Raw genomic sequence first — 11,878 nt, 5'->3', positions numbered from 1 at the left:
GGGGGGGGGGGGGGGGGGTAGGTGTAGATTCGTCAGCTAAATTAAATTAGAAATCAAATAAGGTTGGTACCTGGATTATTTAGCAGCTTTGAAAATAAAAAAGTTTTAATGTTATTGAAAAATATTCTTTCGCTCCAAAATATTCTTTTATTGCATATAGTAATCGTCATTCGTCATCTAGACAATTGCTGAAAACAATGGAATAAAAAAACCTAAAAATAATTCTTCATTACTTTCCTCTTCTGAAATACCTTTTAGTTGCTTCGAGTTGTTTTTTCATCTGAGAGATTAATTCCCGTTTAGATTTTATATTCTCTCTCATAGTTTCCATTGTGCTCCATATATCCAGCAGTACTTCCTGCAGTACACATTTTCATTCATCCTACAGAAATTTTTCCTGTTACGTCGGTTAGTTCATCATATCCGACTTTGAATACAGGATTATTTTCTCCAACAAATTAACGTTTAAAAATAATAAGTTGGGTTATTTTCGCTGAATTATGAAAGTTAAATGAATTTGAGGAAAAAATAAATGGATCTAAGGGTAAAATGTTTCAGGTTAGAAATACTTGCCCCCCCCCCCCCCCCAAATAATGGAAACAAAAATACTTCTTCAAAATAGAGATTTAAAAAATTATTTTTTATATATTTTTTTTTTAAATATCCTTTTAGGACATTCACAATTCCTGAATAGGAAAAACTTCAATCTAAATGAATGACCTGAGTTTCTTCAAAGTTCCCTTGGAGTAAATCTTTCCCAAGGGAAAACATATCAAATTGTTCCACTAAATGTTTCTCAACCACCTCCATTTTTTCTCTGAAAATAAAAATTTTGAAAATAAAAAAAATCACTTTTTTCGTTTGACCCCAAAGTCGAGAGGATCTGCTTTCCTCTTGTTAAATTTCTTCTGAACATCGGAGATTTGAGGATGATTTTTCTTCTTCTTCCGTCCTCCTCCTCCCGTCATACTCCGGAGGGTCTCCGGTATGATGTACTCCGGAACATTCCTCAGATGCTCTTGCTGCTTCACAATATGAAGATTCTATAAAAAATAAAAACATTAGAAAAGTTAAAATAATTTTAAAAGTGATTTCAAAGAAAACGTTTACGGGCCAACACCTTACGGATTTTTATACGTCGAATATAATACTCTACTAATTAGCCGAGCGCTGAGGTTACCACAGACCATCTTTATGTGTAGTGTACAAACTTGGTCATTTGTAAGGTTGCCTATTTTGTACAGTGTACACTATGATTAATAAAAAAAATTGAAAATGCAGACAAAGGAAGCAACCCAAGGAGAATATGATACAATGGAGAAGGAGTCGATCTATTCCGCCTGCAGAATTCTACTTTATATGGAAAAGAACATTTTTTAATGTAGTCTTTCTTTCTTTTTGAAGTGGGTTTCTACTTTACTACGTTTATAAAGTCAACTTTATTTCATTCAAAAATAACTTTTTTTTGCTAATTTTTTGTATGCAGGAAGAAAATTAGGTAGAATAACTCAAAAGACATGTTTGGGATGCAAAAATATTGGCAAGACAAAGGTATTTTTTAGAAGTTAAGAAAGTTTAAAAAACACACTTAAATGAAAAAGACGACCTTCAAAGAATTTCTTTCCAAACGGAGTACTAGTCTCCAAATCATGAATAATAATATGGTGAGGCAGAACGTCCAACCCCTTCTATTCTCCTTGAAGCAACCTCAATAGATAATGTGTATACTGTATATTATCACCTTGTCGTGTCTAAGTATCTGTCGATCTCTGGGATTATCTTCAAAGTATGAAATTAGTTTGTTCGAATTCAACAATTCTTGTTTTATCTCCTTCAATCTAGCCTCGCGTACTGCAACCTGTACATAACAAAATTTAGTTCGAATTCAACAATTCTTGTTTTATCTCCTTCAATCTAGCCTCGCGTACTGCAACCTGTACATAACAAAATTTAGTTAGAATTCAAAAATTCTCGTTTTTCTTAAATCTAGCCTCTCGTACTGTAACCTGTACATAACAAAATTTAGTTCGAATTCAACAATTCTTGTTTTATCTTCTTCAATCTAGCCTCGCGTACTGTAACCCGTTCATAACAAAATGTAGTTCAAATTTAACAATCCTTGTTTAATCTCCTTCAATCTGGCCTCGAGTACTTCAACCTTTATATAACAAAATTTAGCTCAAATTTAACAATTCTTGTTTAATCTGGCCTTGCATTCTGCAACCTTTATATAACAAAATTCAGTTCGAATTCGACAATTCTTCAATTCAATCTCAAAAGTGCTGTGTCAGTTATTGAATTTACTTCTGATTTTTTTTGATAAAAATCAAGTCAAATCAAATCCGATGTCAGGTTGTCCTGCTGACCACACTCCAAAATTGAGATGACTTTACTTAATCAAAAACAAAGCAAGGTATTATAATTAAAACGTGTCCATAGATTAAAAAAGAAATTTAACCTTAGTTACCGCTCTCCATGCATCTCTGGCTCTATATTTAAACCCGTCCAATTCCTCCATCTTAAACTATTTAAGAAAAATTAATATCTTTGAATTAAAAATACAATAACAATTCAAATAAAAATAAGCGTAAAAGTAAAACCCAAAAAGAAAACGATACCTGACGTTTTGGTCGTTTTTAAAACCTTTAATATTTTTAGACCTTCATAAAAAAATTCATCTTTTCTAAACAATTTCGAAACTTTTGGCTGAGGAAACGAATTTTCGTTGCCCAGTTTATTGAAGTCGACCATTAAAAACGTACCAGTGAATTATTTTTCGTTTTTATCTTGAATAAAATAAAATTCGCAATTAAATCACAAGTTGTCTGAACCAGAAAAACCACGAAAAAAGATGATCAATTGGTAGAAAAACGAATATATCTCAATCATCAATACCTTGATAAAAATTTAAAAATACGCTTAGACGACCTTACGATGAGAATCCGTTTAGTTTTGAACCTGATATGGACGGAGTGCTTCTCCTCCTGCGACCTGCTGGAGTCTATCCTCCACCTCTTTCAGCTGATCCATCTCCTTGGCGGCCACCAGACTGAGGGCGGTCCCAATTTGTCCCGCCCTCGCTGTTCTACCAACACGGTGTACGTAACTGTCAGAGTTCTAAAAAGTATTCCACGATTTTAAACTTCCTGGAGTTCTAGCAAATACTTTAATCCGAGCAAAAAAGGAAACAAAAAATGTCGACATTAGAGGAACTAAATCAAGTTCTATCAAATCAAACTAAAGAGAGACTATTCCAGTTAAAAAAAAATAGTTTAAATGGTAGAGCGGACTGGATAGGGGGTCATGAATAGGCATAAAAAGAAACATTAACAATGCAAGAAAAGTAAAAGCAAATAGACAAATATTTATAAAAAAAGGACAAGGAAATAATAAAAGTAGAAAAACATTTTAGACTAAAGGAATTTTAAAATATTTTCCCCCTGATCTGATGTCTAGTTTAAAATATTTTCCCCCTGATCTGATGTCTAGTTGAAAATATTTTCCCCCTGATCTGATGTCTAGTTTAAAAATAAAATACCTTTGGAAAATCGAAGTTGACAACATTAGACACAAACTGAAAATCTATTCCTCGTGCTACACCACTCTCTTTATCTTTAACTCGTTTACTTGCTTCCTTGTCTTTATCCACCTTCTTCTCCTTCTTCTTACTCTTCCCTACACCGTTCTCACCGTCATCTATGTATATCAAGCATTAATCTTGTTTGTTTATGTCCGATCATAACTCATGTAACCCTTGACCGATTTGCCTCAACCGGGGTGAACGGCGGGAGGAACTATGAGTTTGAGTATTCATAGTAATTGTAATTGTCCTAAACTGTGCACAAGCACATTGGAAACATATAAAGAAGAAAATTAAATTTTCAATTTATTTCTCAAATATAAAATATAAATATAAATATAAAATATAAAAAATGGAGGAATGTAAATGATAAAGGTATAAAAAGAGAATGGGATCGAGGACTAATGGAAATTTGCGAATAATAAAATGTGGATTTAATACCTGGAGGCTGCTGGAAGCTCGGAGTTAAGAACACAGCATGGAATATTAAACTGTTCCAGGTACAGCTTCATCTTAATAAAAAAAATACACACTTAATACTTATAATCAATTATTCAATTAAATATATCAATTAATCAATTAGATCAATCGATCAATCTATCCAAAAAGTTTAACTATTTCAGGATTAAGTTTATCAAATCAATCAAAAATCTAGTTATTTGATCTGTTTCTCTCACTAATGAAAGCGCATTAACTTAAATAATCAATTAATCCGTACTTTTAAAGGGAGTGTTCGCGAAAGGGGTACAGACATACGGCGAAAAATAATCGCTTTTGATCGCTACTAATCTTACTTCTATCTATTGCGTCTACAAGGAGAAAGTTGTCAAAACGACTTGTACCCAAGAACGTATCGTTCATACAAATTCAGAAAGTTGCAATACACGACTCGAATCATAAAAAAATCAGTCTCTTTAAAACTTAAATTCTAGGTCATAATGAGGTATAAAGGTTACTTTAGAGACCGAATTTAAACCGCGTAGATGCAGTTTAAATAGGGTTAAATAGGGCAACAAAAAGTTCTTTATTTCTATTGTAAAAAAAAGTTCTTCACAAATGAAAAATCAATAAAAGCGTCAATCATCTAATCTTCTGTCAAGTAATGAGACAATAAATCAAATTATGAATCACTGATCAGACAATGAATGAATGAATCAATCAATCAACCAATTAATTAATCTCACCTTGTAACACCTGTCCACTGTTGAGACAAAAATGATTGTTTTTCCCCTGATGAGTTCGAGCTTAAAGAGAGCGTAGATTAGGACGTACTTCTCCTCCTCCTCCAGCTTGAACACGTACTACAACAAGTAAAAAAGTGTTAAAGCAAGGGATGTATATTCCCAAAATTTTAAATCTTTTTTTTTCGGCCCAGAAGCTAGGTTAACATTTTTAGCGTTTTTTTCTGAATTGGGGGCCGGATATATAAGGATTTTTATTGGAAAATAAATAAAATTCTGGGTAAAAAGTACAAGGGAAGAACAAAAAAACTTGCCTTTTGCACAATGCACAATGCACATGCAATCACGTGACAAACGTACAATTACAAATTTAGGCTTAATGGAGAAAGGCTTAATTTCAAGTAAAGTTAGGCAAGACATGTTCGCGTCCGAGGCCCACAGCTTGGATACAATAGGGCTGGTCGTTACAGCTATTGTGATCAGTCCAGCTTCGGAAATTGTTGCAACTTAGGTAATCAGTGATCACATTATATCCATCTATTCATTAAGTGATGTCTGGTATATCTGATTACCAGTGTTAGCTGACTTGAGTCTGGTATATATCTGATTACCTGTGTTAGTTGACTTGAGTCTGATATATATCTGGTTACCTGTGTTAGCTGTAGCTGCCTAGAGTCTGGTATATCTGGTTACCTGTGTTAGCTGGATAGAGTCTGGTATATCTGGTTACTTTTGTTAGCTGGCTAGAGTCTGGTATATCTGATTACCTGTGTTAGCTGGCTAGAGTCTGGTAAATCTGGTTCAGATAGTTTTAAAATAACAGGATTATTTAAAACCAATTTCTTCAATTTTTCAACATCTTCAGATAGAGTAGCACTCGTTAACACAGCCTGTAGGTATATTAGAGGTTATTGTGTACAAAAAACCGATTGTAACCAGGTTTATCCAAGAGGAGGAAAATATCGAAAAACAACTTATTACTCTTTAGCGTCAACTATTGAGAAACATTAAAATCTTCAAAATTATTCAAAGGTAACCCAAGTTTCTGATCTAGCACATTGCTCAAAATTTACATGAAAATATAATCACACAAAATGAATCTCACAAAATTAGTTGGATAATTAAAAGATGTAGACCCCTGATTTAAACTGTTTACCTGGTAGATTGGTGGAACCTGTTCCAGGATAAACCTGATATCAGCCTCGAACCCAAATGAAAATATGAGGTCGGCCTCATCAATCACCATGATCTCGAGGGAACTAGAGAGGTCAACATTCTTCTCCCTGAACAAAATTTATGCTAATATCTCTTTTGGTGCTTAGAATCCGGATCCGTTGGATCCGTAACATTTTGGCTTACTGGATCCGGATGATCCGGATATACCGAAATATGCAGACAAATAGATCTTAATCCACGGGGCAAAATACCAAATATAATCTGCTAAAAATTAACTTTTTAGTCTCAATACACAAATCTGAACTAGTGAGTAAAGTTTAAAAACTACGTAATCTCTGAATGGTTCACAAAGTTTCAGCATTAAAATAAGCAATATTTTCTTTAATTTTTTTTTTTATTTCGGTCAAACAATTAGCAAGTGTTAAAGAAATATTTTAAACCAAATAATAAGAAATGATTCCTTTAACTTTTTGTTATCAGTAGACCCAAAAAGTACATTATCTACCTTATCAGTTGTAAAAGACTACAATCTAACTTAAATCTTTTGCAAGTCTATCAAGATCGAGTAAAAATATACCTGAGATGCTGTGCAAGTCTACCAGGAGTACAATATCTACCTGAGATGTTGTGCAAGTCTACCAGGAGTACAAATCTACCTGAGATGTTGTGCAAGTCTACCAGGAGTACAATATCTACCTGAGATGTTGTGCAAGTCTACCAGGAGTACATATCTACCTGAGATGTTGTGCAAGTCTACCAGGAGTACATATCTACCTGAGATGTTGTGCAAGTCTACCAGGAGTACCAACCAATATATCTGGTAGATCTCTAAGCAGTGGTTTGACAGCAGAAACCTCTTTTGATCCAATATCAAGAATTCTAACAAAAAACGATCATTAAAAAAACTCAAGAATGATTGTTCAAAAGAAAAAGATCCCAGGGACATATGTTTCGATTCTAAAGAAATAACTCCCCTCCACCTCTTAAAAATCATTTTACTCCCCAAATGTTGGGTTTAGATATATAGATAGATATATTTCGGCTAAAATTATAATAAATACGTTTTAAATTTGATAATTTAATGATAACCAGCCAGGGTTGTTTTGATTGCCTGACCCTTCAAAGTTTATATATACTTTTAATTTTTAAAAATTGACAAATAACTAACACATAACACAAAGCAAAAAATACTTTTAAAAAAAGAAAAGAAAAAAGAAGAAAGGAAGCAATAAGTGGTGAATTTTAAGAACCGGCATAGTAGGGTGAATAGTAGAAGAAAGGAAAGGAGAAACCCCAGCACTAAATAATCCAGTTTATTACTGTAATATGTTACAGAGTAGTTTATTTGTGCGTAGTGTAATATTTCAGAATTTTTTTTTATAACTTAATGGATATAAAAAGTGTGCAAAAAAATTGGTGGAGCATCGAAAATCAGGGGGGGGGGGGTCATGTACCTCTAAAAGATCATGGTAAAGAGTATAAAGTAGATAAATTAATTACCTGATAACTCCTACACAAGAATTTGCAAGGTCTGTCAAAACTTGAGTGGTTTGCCTAAATATTTAATATTTAATTTAATATTAAATCTAAATTAACTATTTTCACCGCTTTATGGCTAAAAACATAAGTGTTTGAGATATTGAAAAATGAGCTATTATTTTATAGGACAAATTTCTAGGTACTTTCCCTTCCGTTTTAAATACATCCTGAAATAATTTAGCATATTTTTAGGTTAGAAAAAGTTTAACGGAATCCTCTTATGGCTTACTGCTAAATAAAGGGTTAGAGAAAAAAAAAACAATGTAATGAGCGGGACAAAATAAAAAAAAATAAAATCCCCTTTAAAACCAGTTCCCTGGTTTTACCTTGATAATTCTCTACTAGGGCAAAGTACTACACCACGCACAGCTTGATTTACAGTAATATCCTGCCGACCCTAAACAAGAGCTTTTTAGAAATTAATATCATACTAGCTGAAGAGTCCATGGGAAAAAAACTAGAAGAACATAAATTCAATTTTTTAGCATATGTCACTCCCAGGCTACCCATGAGTGTCCACAAAAAATGTCAGCCCATTTGGTCCAGCCGTTTGGCCGACTATAGAGAACATATATATGAAAGTCTTGTTTTATTATATAGATTTGGTTTAGTCCTGTATAATTAAGATACATATAAGAGATTGTTCACACTATCAAAAACCAGATTATTGCGCAAATAATTAAAAGTCAATCTTCATTTTCGTTATGATTTAAATATATATATATATATATATATATATATACATATATATAATTTAAACTTTATAACGTTGCCTTTCCTGATTTGAAAATATTTGATTTAAAATGCATCGAGAAGGAAATTTAATTAAAAAATGTCTTGTTCGACTTAAATAAAAATTTGTAAAATCTGTAAAAGTGTTTTTATGAAAATCAGTTCACCTTTATCCTTAGTATTCTCTGAATAAGAGGAATGGAAAAGGCTCCGGTTTTGCCAGATCCAGTTCTACCTCTTGCCAGCAGATCCCTTCCTTCAAGAAGCAACGGAATACCACGCTCCTGCAAATATATCTACCGTAAAAAAAATTGTACTTCATTGCCAGGGCCCATGTTTCCGATAAAAGATAGGCCCTAAACAAGACACCTGAAAGAAACTAATTCTTTACAAAAACTTTAAAGCAAATTAAGACTGATAAAAGGAAGTTAATCGGCTAGGTGAAAATGATGATAGGAAATGGAATCGAAGTAAAAGCTAACAAATTTGGACTGGAAAAAAAAGTTTAAAAAAAGCCACACTAGGTTTTTAACAAGAATTTTTTTTTGTGTGTGGGTGTTTGGGGTCAATGCACTTAGGGGTGCGCGATATTTCATTTGTACCAGTTCTTTCTCTTTATCATTCCCTCCATTTAAACTTAAAAGCAGACTTCTGACAAGGTTTATTACGGGTTTCTTTGCTGAATTTCGACTAATAAATGANTATTTGAGGGAGAGTATTGGATAAGAATAAAAAACTTACCTTTTGATGTCCGGTATTTCATGATTGCAAAATAAAATTACTTGACCTGAATAAGAGTGGGATCAATCCAACCAAGTTTAGCGATAGCTTTCAGAATCCTTTCATCCAACTCCATCTCATGGAAAGGTAATTTCTTTTTTTCATCTTCTGTATCCGACATTTTTTAACTCTGAATGGATTTTTTAAGTCAAGTAAACAAAATTTCAGCGTTAAGCGCTCGCGGCTAGAGCAGACTGCGGCGCGAGAATAGACTAAGGGGAGGGGCCAATTCTTACGGCAAGATAAAGCTGAAAAAGTTCTGGCTTATTCTAGATGGTTCGTACAGAATAGATATTGCACAGATCAACTAGACAGTATACATCGTTAACGCGAACCGCCGACTCATGTTCTTCATGTAGTCCGGACAAGATTCACTATTTTGACAGCTAAGTCCGTTATTTCTATAACATACATCGCTCAGATGACGTCTCCGTTAATGTACGTGCAAATTATCTATCTACCGGATAAGAATTAAGCATGAGCCATCTAGCGGCCAAACTATCATCCCCCAAAGTACGTCTTTAGACAGGGCTCTGTTCATACTTTAGAGAAATAACGGACACTGTATAATTTTGCACTGTTAGTATNTCGTTCTCTAGGACAGACCCTAATAAAATAAGTACTCCAGTTTGAGCATTTTGTTAGTGTACGGGAAGAAAAATTAATAATATTTAACATTTGCAGAAAATTTGTGAAAATCGTATAAATTTGAAAGTGAAAATAATCTTTTTTGTTGAGTTAATAATCTAGATCGAGGAGAAGAAGCAGGATTTTTCTAAACATAAAATTACAAAGAATGATATGTTTTTTAAAACACATTTTACTCTGTTTGAGAATAACGTATCCACTTGTTTACGATTTTAGATTCGATAACTGGTTTAGTTTTGGACGAAAAGGCGTGTTCAATGTTCATCACGCAACAAGGCTTTTCGGAATCCCTCCCCCTCTTAGCAATTTTGTATGACTTTGATTTCAAGTATTTTTATACAGAAAATTATGATTATTTATCTCCATATAATTCGTGACAGGTTAGTTACGTAAGGACTATTATTGAGCCGAGCGTTACGGAGCGTCCCATGCCACGACATTCTAAAGTATTATGCACATAAGATTGAAATCTTATATTATATGTTTCCAATCAATTATAACTCCTCCATTTAAAGAGCAAATGAGAAGAAAAAAAATGTTTTAAATTTCTCAAATGTAACCAGATTAGTTTGATTTACTTGTACTTGTGCGTCCAATCAAAGCTGAAGGAGATACTAGGTCACAAAATCGTACTAATGATGTTGCATGAACTTGACCATATTCTTCTGTCTAGTTTTGGCACCGCTTTGGGAAATTACTTTGATCATGTTATGTGAGAAGGACTTATGTAAACATTAATTTCCTATTCATAGAGAACGCTGCTTGGACCCCGCCCTCCCAACCCTTCCATCGATTTGTAAATGTATCATCTATGTAACATTCGGCCTTAGCGTCAGGCCCCCTGGCCTGCCCTGGTCGCGGTGCTCGGCCCCTAGCCGCAGCGGTTGGCACAGAAATTGTCATAATCTAACTTAGCCCTGAAAAATATAAAAATAATTCAAGTTGAAAAATAGTTTCATGCACAAAATTGATAGGGAGGNTCTACTGGGTATTAAAAGCGTTCTCGTTGACAGACCCAAACCACAAGCTGTTTAGCTTATTTTTCATATTTTTTTCCCCTTGACATCGTTTGGCTTCCAAGGAAATTTATTTTCTAGTACTTGCTAAGTTGTTGCTGGAAGTAACAGCATGTTACATTCTCTACACTTACAGTGAGATCCAGAATATAAAGACAAGTTTAAGACTCAAATTATTTTCTCTTAAAATAGTCTAATGAACATGAGAGACATCAAATGTGCAGTGTAACAACCCCCATTTCACTCAATAAGTGATTTACTAATTATCTTGTGAAACTAGTTGCTTTTTAATACCATCAAATAAAGTTAATTATTGCTTCAAGGTCGTCTTTTTATTCCAGAGTTATCTGGTTCTCACTGTATTATAATGACATTTTATGCGGGATATATATTTTCTTAAAAAGCAATCCCCCACTTTTAAAACATTTCCCATCCCCAGTGTATAAAAATATGTTTCCAGTTAATATCCGGGGGGGGGCCGGTTGCATACATTTGGAATACAAACGCGGCAAAAATCAATTAATCGATATGAATGGCCGATGGTCAATTATTTGAGTTCAGTTAATTAGTGGTATTCCGATCGTAGAGATTAACCGGCCTCATCTTATGAATATTTAGCTTTGGACAAGCGGTCGCCGGTTGTCATTCTACCGCGCCACCGGTCGTTGAAATACTGATACAAAATTCCGGTCTGGTCGGTACCAGTGGGCGTTTTTTACAATAACGGTAATAGATCGGATTTCCGGTCGTTACGACTTCTTATTCAGGACAAAACAGTCCGTTTTAAGTCCTAGGATCCTTTAGTGCAGTTTTGGAATAACAAAAACATGCTGATAAAAAATAAAACGCGGCATTGAAATATTTCTGTTTATAAAAACTCATAAAACTTAAAGTGGTTTATCGTCTTTGTTTTTTTTTTACCATTTTCCACGCTCCATTTTTGGTTCATTTGTTACAATTTATTGTATATTATTTTATTTATTAAAAAAATGTGCGTTTAACGTATTTTGTTAACTTTATGATCAAATTAAAACTTTTTAGCTTCACCGACTTTCTATTTTTTCTAAAATAAGACGACCTTCCTTTCATCAAAATATTTCTATGGAACCATTTCCTTTATTTTTATTTTTTACTTCTGATTTAAAATACTTTAAACTTTTATCCTTGAAGGTTCTTAAATGTGTAATTAAAGGTATATTCCTAGAGAACGATTTTTGGACCGTGGT

At 33.6% G+C, this 11,878-nt stretch overlaps 2 protein-coding genes across 2 annotated transcripts in view; both read right to left on the bottom strand.

Annotated features, from left to right (window-relative positions):
• LOC111701243 (spindle and kinetochore-associated protein 1) overlaps window positions 1-813 on the bottom strand; it is an 8,335-nt gene extending 7,522 nt beyond the window's left edge. Inside the window, exons 1-2 of the mRNA XM_023472436.1 lie at window positions 721-813; window positions 252-382 (exon numbers count right to left, since the gene is read on the bottom strand). Of these exons, the coding sequence (XP_023328204.1) occupies window positions 252-331 (80 nt within the window). The 5' untranslated portion in view covers window positions 332-382; window positions 721-813. The remainder of the gene's footprint in view (window positions 1-251; window positions 383-720) is intronic.
• A 3-nt stretch (window positions 814-816) lies between these two features.
• Window positions 817-9,142, bottom strand: LOC111701259 (probable ATP-dependent RNA helicase DDX56). Its single transcript, XM_023472455.1, has 16 exons — window positions 8,996-9,142; window positions 8,376-8,492; window positions 7,803-7,873; window positions 7,438-7,491; window positions 6,712-6,816; window positions 6,515-6,649; window positions 5,918-6,044; window positions 5,529-5,651; window positions 4,765-4,881; window positions 4,018-4,092; window positions 3,539-3,700; window positions 2,959-3,117; window positions 2,459-2,524; window positions 1,900-1,934; window positions 1,742-1,868; window positions 817-1,043 (listed from the first exon to the last, which is right to left on the bottom strand). The coding sequence occupies exons 1-16, from the start codon at window positions 9,107-9,109 to the stop codon at window positions 849-851; spliced, it is 1,782 nt and encodes a 593-aa protein (XP_023328223.1). The 5' UTR covers window positions 9,110-9,142; the 3' UTR covers window positions 817-848.
• Window positions 9,143-11,878: the final 2,736 nt, after the last annotated feature.

This window comes from Eurytemora carolleeae, unplaced genomic scaffold, assembly GCF_000591075.1.
Source record: "Eurytemora carolleeae unplaced genomic scaffold, Eaff_2.0 scaffold44, whole genome shotgun sequence".
In the NCBI taxonomy this organism is placed as follows: Eukaryota; Metazoa; Arthropoda; class Copepoda; order Calanoida; family Temoridae; genus Eurytemora; species Eurytemora carolleeae.
The sequence above is the reverse complement of the archived record's forward strand: the minus strand, read 5'-3'. Positions and strand labels throughout refer to the sequence as shown.